The 12,728-nt window shown below is 44.5% G+C and overlaps 1 protein-coding gene across 5 annotated transcripts in view; it reads left to right on the top strand.

The window, feature by feature from the left end:
- The window catches only part of NF2 (NF2, moesin-ezrin-radixin like (MERLIN) tumor suppressor), a 125,455-nt gene that overhangs the window by 83,290 nt on the left and 29,437 nt on the right, over nucleotides 1-12,728 (top strand). For all 5 annotated transcript variants that reach the window (XM_072600028.1, XM_072600024.1, XM_072600026.1 and 2 more), the window contains 3 exons: nucleotides 1,197-1,271; nucleotides 1,757-1,870; nucleotides 8,270-8,392. In XM_072600028.1, coding sequence (XP_072456129.1) covers nucleotides 1,197-1,271; nucleotides 1,757-1,870; nucleotides 8,270-8,392 — 312 coding nt within the window. The remainder of the gene's footprint in view (nucleotides 1-1,196; nucleotides 1,272-1,756; nucleotides 1,871-8,269; nucleotides 8,393-12,728) is intronic.

Raw genomic sequence — 12,728 nt, 5'->3', positions numbered from 1 at the left:
ACAGGGCTGTATGACCCTGGTCAACTCTAAAATAAGATATCAGTAGCACCTCCCTCAAAGAGACGATATATCTACATAAAGACTTTTCCCACCCCACACCCCCTGCCCCAACTCAATTATTCATGCCTGACTCTCAGATTATTTTGTATCCATAGAGACAAGTGAGGTGGTGCACTGAACCTGGAGTTTGGCAAACCTGAATTCAAATGTGTGACCAGGGCAAATCATTTAGCCTCAGTTTCCTTATCTGTAAAATCTATGTTTGTAAAGAGCTCTATAAATGCTAACTATTCGAACTAGCTAGATGCCTTTCCGCACACTCACACACACACTCACTCTCACTCTTAAAGGCAGGGCCTGGCTCACATCTGGCTTCATTAGCTCTTAGGAGAATTGTCTTGATGAGGTGACTGCTCTACTCCCTTGCTCACAAACCTTGAGCGGGTTCCCGCTTCCTGTCATGTCAAACTAAAGACCCGCAGCCTGACTTCCTCCCTGAAAGATAAGCTGGATGCAACCTGTCTCTCTTTGGTTGTTTCCGACTGCCCTCTCAGCCTGTATGTTGTGTCCCAGTCTCACCCATTCTCTTACTGGTTCCTACAGCACAGTTCTGTTCTGCCTTGCAGCTTCCCCTTATCACATTTGCCCTCCTCTCCCTGCCTCTGTCCAGTCCTGGCCACCCCAGGCCTCCCTGGTGCTTTTCCTTCCTGAAATTCTACAAGACTGTGTCTCTGTCACACAGTCCCATGTTGGTTTCTTCTAGAACATCTCTTACCATTAGTTGCTGTTTTGTGTACTAGGCTTGGCTCTGCCACCTTGGGTGTAAGCCGCCTGGGTGTAGGGAGTGCATTCTCCTCCTCCTCTTGCTCCTTTATAGTATCTGTGTCTGAGGTCAGGGTTTGTTGATGGTCCTGCTCTCAGCTTAGTCTGGATGCCTTTGAGGTCCAAGTGGGCCTTGCCTGGGAACCTGTCAGCCCATCTGCCGGGTGCCTGCACCTTGCCAACCCCTCAGGTGCCTTGGCTCCCAGGTGGCAGCACCTTGAGGTAGGTTCCCCCATCCCTACCCTCACTATGTTAAAGGGACTGAGGTGGAGCTGTGGCTTGCACCTGGAGGTGTGGCTGCGGCTCTGCTGCTGAGCTCATTGTGGGTGTTGGGTGGGCCTCATGCAGCATAACACCTTTTCTTCTTCTTGTAGTTCACCATTAAGCCTCTGGATAAGAAGATTGATGTCTTCAAGTTTAACTCCTCAAAGCTGCGTGTTAACAAGCTGGTAAGTGGAGGCTCAGATATTACTGCTCTGTTATAGCTGGGACTTCAGGGGAAAAAAATGAACTCTCTTAGAAAGAATCCTCGTGAACTGGAGGAATGTTCCAAGTAGCGCACAGCTTATTACTTCTCTATACTTCTCCTTGAAGAGTCAGATTTAAACTATACTGATGTGGAACATTGAACTATATCTGGAAGGAAGGTGAGAGACTCCTCATCCTGCCCTCCTTCCGTTCTGATTTTCTGCCCACCCACGGCACACCTGTTCCAATGTGTGGACCTGTGCAGTCCCAGAAATTGAGAAGGCTCACCCATTTTCAGTGTCATAGCCCTAAGAGGTCTGAAAAGATCCCCTTCAGAACCTTTTCTTAGCTCCTTCCTTCCCAGCGTTCACTCATACCAGCTTCTCTTTTTCAAGTTTGCTGACCTTCCAGATGTGGCCATGAGGTAATACCATAGACAGTAATGTTCCTTGTCTCACTTGGACAGATTCTGCAGCTATGCATTGGGAACCATGACCTCTTTATGCGAAGAAGGAAGGCTGACTCTTTGGAAGTGCAGCAGATGAAAGCCCAGGCCAGAGAGGAGAAGGCCAGAAAGCAGGTGTGTGAGCCCTTCACCTGGCACAGGAGTGGGTGGCAGTAGGTTGTCTGTGTCCAGGGCAGGTGACCTGGATCTCCCAGAGGGGCCACCCGGGCTGCCCCCAGCAGGTAGGCCCAGGCCAAGAGATCCAGGTCCTGCTGCATAAGCATATCCAGAGTCATTGCCACTGCACTCTGCATCTGGGCCCCAACTGTAGGGGAAGTTGGGGGGGTATGAGCAAAGCTGAGGGCAATTGGCAGAAGGCTAGCCTCACTCCTTTGTCCAGCATTCTCCTTCACTAATTAGATGGTGATGGAATGCATGGTGGCATTTCAGAGCTCACCAACAGAATGCTGATCAGGTACTGGACTTGCTTCTTCCCTGCAGGTCAGCCCTGGCACTGGGCCAGCCCATCCCAGGCAGCAGCATGCAGCCAATGAGCACACGGCAGCAGCAAATTGGGCTGTCTGAATCATTGTCTTGTGCTCATGGACCTTTTCCACTCCCTGAAACCCACACAACTAATCTGGACCCTGCTGCTCAGAATACCAGTGGCATCTTTGGCCAGACCACTGGAGAACGACTGGCTGCTAGCAGCCAGGGGCTTGTCCTGACCTGGCACCCTGCCTCACACAGATTAGGTCCCCCGGGGTGGGGTAGGGGTAGTGCCCAGGGCTTGAGTTTGGGACAGAGCAGCCTTTGAGAGACTCATGCCTCATCTGCCTTCATTAGTGGGGGTCAGTGTTCCTGGAGTAGCCAGTACCTTTTGTTTTCATGTTAAATCTGTTTCCAAGTCTGCCCTCTCCCAGAGAAATATTCCTTAGAACAAAGAATAAGACAAGGGGGGGCAGAAGAGCTCCCAAGCAGACGGCTCTGAAAGGCTTACACCGAGGGCCGCCCCTTGTATTGTGGTGTCTCTCCTTCGTCCAAGGTGGATGAGTATAATTGCATGGCATTCAGAGAAACCATGTTATTACATCTTGGGAATAGATTGAAGTAATAATCCTAACCGTACCTTTAATGAAGAAGGAAAAGAATAATACAGTGGTCACTTTCTGAAGGCAGCCAGGACTCCAGGATCACAGCACTTACCTCCTTTATTGATCTCACTGTGCCAGCCAATCAGCAGAGTAATCCAGGACCAAGGTGGCATGGTGTCTTTGTAGGGGATCCCCCAGCCAGGCTTCTTCCTGCTAGGCTGCTGCTTCTGCATCCGTGTGGGTGTCCACCCAGGATGCATCCGAAGGTGCCAACTCCAGGGGCTTCTGATGAGTAGGACTGGGGAGTTCTTCTCATTGACTAAGCTGGTGCTGTCAGGGCCTTGTGGACTAAGACTTTGTGGGTGTCTGTTCCATCTACAGCACTAGCTATGTAGGAGAAGAGCAGGCCCTCTGTGCTGGGGCATTTCATGAGGTGTGTGTTCTAGGAAACGGGGTCAGAAGGCACTTATTTGCTTCTGCAAGGATTTGGGAGACCGGGTTTGTGTTCTGGCTTCTCCTATACTCCCCTTGTGACCTTGGACAAATGACACAACTCTTTCTGTTCCTTCGTTTCCTTATTCATAAAAATATGGCCTCCTCTCCCACAAGGTTGGTGTAAGAACGAAATAAAAAAATGCAAGTGATGGGGTGGGTGCATGAATCCTGTCACTTCGTTGGTGTCAGGAGCATGTGGTCCTCCCTTGCTAATGTGTTCACTGCGGGATTTGGCAGCTTAGTCTTGGCATGCTGCGGGAGACACTGAACTCTTGGATAGCTGGCCCCGAGTACCACAGACAGAGGTAGGGCTTTAACAACCAGGTCTGAATTTCAAGGACAGCGCCCCCTTGCTCTCCGTCTCTGTCTTTCCTTCTCTCTGTATGTATCTCTCTCTCTCTCTATCTCTCTCTCTCTGTCTCTTTCCCTTTTTGTCTGTCTCTTTATGTCTCTGTCTCTGTATATTTTTCTCTCTCCCTTCATCTCCTTCCCTCCCTCTCCCCCCCTCTCCCCATGTCATCCTCTCTCTCTCTCTCTCTCTCTGTCTCTGTGTCTTTCCCTCTCTGTCTCTTTCTGTCTCTATCTCTGTCTTTCCATTTCTTTGTCTCTGTCTCTGTATCTTTCCCTCTCTGTCTCTCTCCCTTCATCTCCTTCCTTCCCTCTCCCCCCTTTCCGCCTTCTCTTCCCTCTCTCTGCCTCTGTCAGTCTGTCTCTCCTTTCTCTGTTGCTCACCATAAATTCTGCTCTACATGAGGCTGACACTGACCTATGATTTCTGAAGTGGCAGAACTTGCACGGTGCCAATTTCTCCACATCCCTTCCTTGCCCTGTTTGACGGTTGTCTGAAGCTTGGCATAGGCAGTGGTGAAGGCTGCTCCTCCCACAGTTCTGGACTGCTTGCTGAGTGGCTTCTACTGCAAAGCTCAGCCCTCAGGCTGCCATGCAGCGCTCTTTCTCACATTATACCGCATCCATGTCTTTTAAATTACGGTACAGCTTCACACTGCGATCATGTTCTACTTACTATTGTAAATCTTGGCTGTTTTGCATAATCAGAATCTGTAACTCAAAAAAGTTATAGCCCATTTCAGAAATGACAAAGCCCATAGACGTCTCCAGAGCATAGGAACCAAATTAAAATGAAATTGGAGATATTTAGCAAAACAAATAAACGTGCACTGCAGTGACTTCTGAGTCACTTAAGCAGCAAGATGATGGACTGGAGATTTTCTCTGATCCTCATGACCTCCCCAAAGCAGAAATTATGGGCCAAAGACAAAGCCCTTTCAGCTGTTTCTGTTGTCTAGGGTAAAAAGAAAAAAACTCTTCTAAAACCTATGTACTGATGCCCACTGACCCTGCTCATTCAGCACGCCTTTTCCCGCTCCCACTAACAGCAAGGCTGTGCTAGCAGACCCAAAGACATGACACAGGCCTGTATTGGAACCCACTCTTATGCCCTGCTCCCCCTCCCTCTTTCTAGTGCCATAAAGATCCCAGCTCTAAGCTGTGGAAATTTCACTGGGCCTCATAGCCAGCATAGCCACAGCCCTTCAGGAGCAAAAGCCTGCCAGGGACTGCAGTATGGAAGCACCAATGCTGGGGAAAGCCAGATCTGCTGGTGCTGCACCAGAGACCTCAGGAACAGGGAGAAGGACAGGTAACTAAGACAGGACACTGTGCATGTTAGGGGCTGTCCAGTACTCCACCAAGGGTGAGAGAAAGAGCCCAGAATCCAGCTGAGGCCAATTCTGACCACCCAGAAGTCATTAGCAGAGACCTAGGCTGGTGAACTGTGAACTCCACTGTGGGAGGGGGCTGAGACACTTTGAGATCCTGCCCCCAAGGAAACCACAGTCAAGGGAAGGAGTCTGGAAGTGAGTGATGGGGAAAATAAGGGGACAAAAAGACCTAAATCACCAAATGTCTCAGGAAGAAGAAAATTCAAATTCCTTGAACACAAACAGGCAGATCAACAAGAAAAACAGTAACTAAAGGAAATATGGTGTCTAGGTCTACTCAGTGGGTTCAGGCATCTATGAGTAAATACTGTGCCAGAAAAGAAAAAGAGAAAGGAAAATGATCCTACAATTGGTTAGATAGAAGACCCTGTGGAATTTGAGAATGTGCAACCACAACACATTGTTTCTGACTGGTTAAAAAGAAAAATGAGGATTGTAAAAGCAGAATTTATGGCCTGCATCTCATGAGTGCATGCACGCACACACACATACATGTACAAAATGGGCAAAATTGAAAAACTTGAATCTGCAACAGCACACCGCTCCAGAGAAACAAAAGAGAGAACAGTAGAATAAGAATGTGAATACACAGAAGGGAAGGACAATCCAGAGTAAAAAAAGCAAAAAACAAAGAATATATGCTCATTATCCAAGCAAAGCATCTCGAAGACCTACAAATCTGAGCTTAACCATACAGGCCAAAATAAAAAAAAATTGGAACGTTTTTAGAAAGAAAACCAGGTCATAGGTGCTTTTCAAACATTCCAAACAACAGAAATGTAGGAGGGATGAATAAATGCAGTGAGGAGGCCAGTGGAAATTATGGACAGAATCTGGCAGCACCCTGCCTCCAGGTGAAGTGATGGGTTTTTGTTTGTGTGATGCTACATTGTAGCAGAGGGGCACGTGATGGGGATGGTGGGAATTGAGGCACCAGCGTCAGATCAAGGACTAACAATGAGTGGAAGGTGACCTCTGGGATCTCAGAAAGAGAAGAGCCTCCAGGGGAGGGCAAGAGGAAGGAGGCCTGACTTGGGAGGTGGAAGAATTCCACTGACAGATGTTCTTACGAATGACGAGAAGTGGGCAGTGAAGGGAGATGAAGACCTTGTACTGGGGAAGGTCTGGGGGATTTGGTGCTGGACAAGTCTACTTGTTGAGGGCTGGGGGATGGGGGAAGGTTGGGAACTCCGGAGCTTCCAGCTGGCACACGGAGGACTGGAAGAGCATGGACACAGGCAAACGTAGAAGAAAAGGTCAACAAGAAAGGGTATAGATCAGTGGTGGACTGATGCACAGTGGTGCATCAGGGATGTGATGGGGAGGGGCCCCAGCATGGAGCAGTGCAAGGTGGCACCATGGATGGAGTGCAAGACCTGGAGTCAGGAAGACCGGAGTTCAGATCTGGCCTTAGATACTTCCGAGCTATATGGCCCTGGGCAAACCACTCTATCTCCTCATCTGTTAAAGGGGGATAATGAATAACAGCACCTACCTCCCAGGGCTATTGTAAGGATAAAATGAAATAATACTTGTAAAGCGCTCAGCACAATTCTTGACACATAATAAGTGCTTGGTAAGTGTTAGCTGACGGTATTGTTAGTAGCACTGCATTAATATAGAATACATATGGATAATATCAGTGATGCTTGGCTTTGCTCCAGAAATGAGGCACAGTGGAAAAGGGGAATCCATGGGATGGGCCCTACAAGGCAGCGGCAGAGAATGTTAGAGGGGAAAGTTTAGAAGGTATACTTTGAAAGCTTTGAGAGCATGAAGAAAAGAGAGACCAGATAATTACAGAGCTCATGAATCAGAGAATGAGGGTCTAGGGTAGGCAGGTGCATGAGGAGAGGCAGAGAAGCCCTTTTTGGAAAAGAGACACAGAAAGAGTGAAAATTAAAAACTGAGCTGACAGAGAGAAGAGAAGGGAATAGCAGACAAGAAGAGGGAATCAGGATGAGGAGAAGAAAACTGAAGTGGTGACTGAAGGAGCAGTAGGCCGTGTCCACAGCACAAGAGGGAATGGGAACCTGCATTGGTGACATTGATGCGCTAAGCATGAGAAGGGAGGTGGCTGAACAGGGGAAAAGTGTTGTATCCTATTCTCTGAGAAGGTCTTGGTATCCTAAGATACATAAACAATAATTGTCTGTGAGTAATAGTCATTCTCCAATACATAAATGGTGAAAGCATATAAATAAGTAGTTCTCAAAAGAACTACAAAATGTTCACAGTCACATGAAAAGCTCTCAGTCACTAGTCATATAAGAGAAATGCCAATTAAAACAACTTGGAGGCTTCATTTCACACCCAGCAAATTGGCAGAAATGGCAATAGTCAGTGATGGGAAGGGTATGGGAAGATTGGCACGCTAATACATTGTTGGTGGAGCTGTGAAATCGTTGCAGCCATTTTGGAAAGAAATTTGGAATTACACAAATAAAGTAACTAAAAAGTCCTTACCTCTTAAACCCAGAGACTCCATTACTGGGCTTATGCCCCAAGGAAGTCCCCATATAATCCAAAATATTGATAGCAGCATTTTTTGTGATGGCCAAGGATTGGAAACAAGGTAGATGCCTGTCCATTGGGGGATGGTGAAACAGATTGTACATGAATGAAGGGAATATAACTGAGCTAGAAGAAATAAGTGTGATGAATACAAAGAAGCTTGGAATGATCTCCATAAACTCTCCATGATGCAGAGTGAAGCCAGCAGAGCCAAGGGAACACTACACATAGTGACCGCAGCAACGTAAATGGAGAGAGTGATGATGCACCAAAAAGCCAGACGTCAAAGTCACAACATTCTAAAGCTTGAGTGGGGCTAGAATGAAGAGAGATGAATATCCTCCGCTGTTCTGCCCCGTGGTGGAGGTGGCCACGGCTGTCCCATAGGGCACAGGTTGTCGGACTTTCCCAGTGTATCAATCAGTTGTGCTCTGTTTCCCCCTCCAAACACTATTTGTTACATTGGGGGTGGGGGGATGGATACTTGGGATGCTGTGGTGACGTAAAAACAGAAAATGTCAGTAGTCCTTCTGTGCTAAATGAGTGATGCAGTCCACCATAGATGGCGCTACTTTGTGGTTTTCTCTGTCAGTCTACAGGGGTTACAGGGTTTTGCTTGTGGGCTAAATTACTCTGGATTCCTCATCACCCATTATCATTCTAAGTCTTTCTGTCTCTCACCTCCCCAGATGGAGCGGCAGCGTTTGGCTCGAGAGAAGCAGATGAGGGAAGAGGCTGAGCGAACGAGGGATGAATTAGAGAGGAGACTCTTACAGTTGAAGGAGGAAGCTACTATGGCCAATGAGGCTCTGGTGAGTTCTTGGAGAGACTGACTTCACTTTGTGACACTGCCCACAGTGGAAAGAAGAGGGATTGGAACCTCGAGGGCCTGGATTCTAGGCCTGCTTCACCCATCTAAGACGGAACGGTGGTCATTAGGTTGGTAGAGGCGGACTAGATGGTCCTTTTTACATCTGTAAATCCTAGGCTTCTGTCACTGTTTCCACTGGGCATTTTTAATCAGGGTGAGAATTGAAAACCAGTGAGAATAGAAGTGGCCATTGGCGTCTGAGAAGACCTGATTTCTCTTTGAGCCTAATAACCCTCCTTTTGAGGACATTCTTTGAGGGGGAGCCCTCAGACTCTTTGCTCTAGTTTTGCTGTATGTCTGCATGTCTCCATTGTTACCATCTGAACCAGACTTGGACTGAGTTCTCAATGTTTTATCTCTTCTTATTGATATCTTTTGTTTTCATCAAATTCATTACCAGCTGTATCTTTTTCCTGCTTCCCTACTTAGAGAGCTAATCTCTTGTATCCAAGAATGAAAAAGAGGGCATCGGGCAGTTCAGAAGTAATCTGAGTGTGTACGAGATTCTGCCCCTGTAGCTTCCCACTTCTGCAGTAAAGGGAGAGTAGAATTTTCTCAGCTGTGCTCCAAGTTAAAGCTTGGTGTATAGAATGTCACGGTGTTCTTTTCTTATTGTTGTTTAGTTGTTTAGCCGTGTCCAAGTTCATGTTCCTTGTTTCCATGATCCTATCTATCCATCTCATCCTCTGTCATTCCCTTTTGCCTTCAATCTTTCCCAATGTCAGGGTCTTTTCCGATGAGTCCCATCTTAATATGTGGTCAAAGTATTTAAACTTCAACTTCCTTCCAATGAATAATCTGAATTAATTTCTTGAAGTATTGATTGATTTCATCTCCTTGATCTCCAAGAGACTCTCCAAAGTCTTCTCCAACACCACAATTCAAGAGTGTTGATTCTGTGATGTTCAGTTTTCCTCATAGTCCAACTCTTATGACCATATGTTGCTAATGAAAAATAGCTTTGACTGTACGGATCTTTGTCAGCAGGGTGATGTCCCTGATTTTTAGTCTGCTGTCCAGAGTTGCCATTGCTTTCCTTCCAAGGAGGGTCTTTTAATTTCATGACTGCAGTCGCTATCCGAAGTGATCCTTGAGCCCAAGAATAGAAAATCTGACACGACTTGCATTTCTTCTCCCTTTGTTTACCAGGCACCAGTTGCCAAGATCTTAGTTTTTTTTAATGTTAAGCCAGCTTTTGTACTCTCCTGTTTCCTCCTCATCTAGAGTCTTAATCCTTCTTCATTTTCTGCCAAATTTGTTTTCATTATGTGTACTGGTTTTCCATTTTTACCCTTATTTTACTCTTTATAAGTTCATATAAGATTTTCCATATTTCCTTGAATTTTTGAAAATTTCTTATTATTCTTATGATTTTCAGTAATTTCTTACAGTGCAGTAATATTTGATTACATTCATGCTCCACAATATGTTTAGGCATTCCCCAGTGTGTAGTTTACCTACTTTGTTTCCCATTCAGTATGACAAAAATGCTGGTATGAAGACATTGGGATATATTAGACTTTTTTTAAATTTTCGACATCCTTGGGTGTAAAGTGAGTTTAAATAATGACATGATGAGACATTGCAAGTCAAGGCAACAAACATTTGTTAAGCACCTACTATGTGCCAGGTATGGTGCTAAGCGCTGTAAATTCTATGTATGTTAAGCTTCGCATTACAAGCCATTGAGGATACAGTTCATGTAAAATAGGTAGAGGAAACTTCATGATGCAGAGTTGTTTTATTTTCAGTTCTGAATTCTCTTACTTCTGCCTTCCCTTACCCCACTAACTGAAGAGGCAAGAAAAACAAAGCCCATTACAAATATGTATAGCCATGCAAAACAAATTTTCTCATCAGCCCTTCTGAGAGAGAGAGAAAGAATTCAGTCAGTACTCTGAGTACATCAGCTCCCTGTCTGGAGGTGAGCAGCATGTTTCATCATAACTTTCTTGGAATTATGGTGGGTCATTATGTTGATCAGAGTTCCTGAGTCTTTCAGAGTACTTTATCTTTACAATATTGTTACTGTATAAATTATTCTCTTGGCTCTGCTTGCTTCACCCTGTATCATTTCATAAATCACCTCTTTCATCATTTCTTACAGCACAGTAGTATTATATTACATTAAATATACTATAATTTGCTCAGTCATTCCCTAGTTAATGAGTACCTCCTCAGTTGCCAATTCTTTGCCACCACAAAAAAAGGTACTATAAATATTTTTGTACATATATGTCCTTTACCTCTTTCTTTGATCTCTTTGGGGTTAGACCTAGTAGCACTATTAAAGGTTCAAAAGGGATTCACAGTTTAATAGCTATTTGAGCATAGTTCCAAAATGTTCTCTGGAATGATTGGACCTGTTCATAGCTCCACCATTAGTATACCTGTTTTCCCACATCTCCTTTAGCACTTGTCATTTCCCGTTTTTTATCTTAGCCAATCTGATGGGTATGAGAGTTGTTTTAATTTGTCTTTCTCTGCTAGTGATTTAGAATATCGTTCTATGATTGTTGATGACTTGAATTTCTTCCTCTGAAAACTGCCTATTCATGTCCTTTGACCCTTTGCCAATTAAGGAATGACTTTTATTCTTAGGAATTTGAATCCATTCCCTATGTATCTTAAAAATTAGACCTTTATGAAAGAAATTTGCTACAAAGATTATTTTCCCACTTTCCTGTTTTCCTTCCAATTTTGGCTGCATTGGCTTTGTTTGTACAAAAACCTTTTGATTTTTTTTTATTTTTAGATTATGACATTCATTTCCACAAAATTTTGAGTCCAATTTTTCTCCCCATCTCTCCCCTCCCTCACCCCATAACACCTTGCATTCTGATTACCCCTTCCCTCAATGTGCAACCCTCCCTTCTATCACACCCCACCCTTCCCTTATCCCCATCCTCTCTCTTTTCTTGTAGGGCAAGATAGATTTCTATACCCCATTACCTGTATTTCTTATTTCCCAGTTATAGGCAATAACAGTTCTCAACATTTGTTTCTAATATTTTGAATTCCGACTTCTCTCCCTCCCTTCCTCCCTACCTACCCATCCCCACTGAGAAGGCAAGGAATTCAATACAGCTATGTATGTGTTGTTTTGCAAAAGTCTTCCATAATAGTCATATTGTGTAAGACTAACTATATTTCCCTCCATCCTTCCCTGTCCCCCCTTTATTTTATTCTCTCATTTATCCCTTCCCAAAAGTGTTTACTTCTAGTTACTCCCTTCTCCCATTTGCCCTCTCTTCTATCATCCCCCTCACCCCACTTGTCCCCTTCTCCCCTACTTTCCTGTAGTGTAAGATAGATTTTCATACTAGATTTAGTGAGCATGTTATTCCCTCCTTAAGCCATATGAGAAAAGAGTAAGCTTCACTTTTCTCCTCTCCCCTCCTCTCTTTTCTCCTCCATTGAAAAAGATTTTTCTTATCTCTTTTATGAGTGATCATTTGCCCCATTCCATTTCTCCCTTTCTCCTCCCGATATATTCCTCTCTCACCCCTTAATTTTATTTTTTATAGATATCATCCCTTCTGATTCAACTTAACCTGTGCTCTCTGTGTGTGTGTGTGTGTGTGTGTGTGTGTGTGTGTGTGTATAATCCCTCCACCTACCCAAATACTGAGAAAAGTCTCAAGAGTTACGAATATTATCTTTCCATGTAGGAATATAAACAGTTCAGCTTTAGAAAGTCCTTTATGATTTCTCTTCCCTATTTACCTTTTCATGCTTCTCTTGATTCTTGTGTTTGAAAGTCAAATTTTCTCTTCAGCTCTGGTCTTTTCATCAAGAATGCTTGAAAGTTCTCTGTTTCATTGAGTGACCGTTTTTTTCCTTGAAGTATTATATTCAGTTTTGCTGGGTAGGTGGTTTTTGGTTTTAATTCCAGTTCCTTTGACTTCTAGAATATCCTATTCCAAGCCTGTCAGTCCCTTAATGTAGAAGCTGCCAGATCCTGTGTTATCCTGATTGTATTTCCACAATACTTGAATTGTTTCTTTCTAGCTGCTTGTAATATTTTTCTCCTTGACCTGGGAACTCTGAAATTTGACCACAGTATTCCTAGGAGTTTCTCTTTTTGGGTCCCTTTCAGAAGGTGATGCAGTGGATTCTTTCAGTATTTATTTTGCCTTCTGGTTCTAGAATATTGGGGCAGTTTTCCTTGATAATTTCATGAAAAATAATGTCTAGGCTCTTTTTTTGATCATGACTTTCAGGTACTCCCATAATTTTTAAATTGTCTCTCCTGGATCTATTTACCAGGTCTGTTG

The sequence above is a fragment of the Notamacropus eugenii genome, chromosome 4 (assembly GCF_028372415.1).
Source record: "Notamacropus eugenii isolate mMacEug1 chromosome 4, mMacEug1.pri_v2, whole genome shotgun sequence".
In the NCBI taxonomy this organism is placed as follows: Eukaryota; Metazoa; Chordata; class Mammalia; order Diprotodontia; family Macropodidae; genus Notamacropus; species Notamacropus eugenii.
Note: the sequence above shows the minus strand (reverse complement) of the source record. Positions and strands in the feature narration are given on the sequence as shown.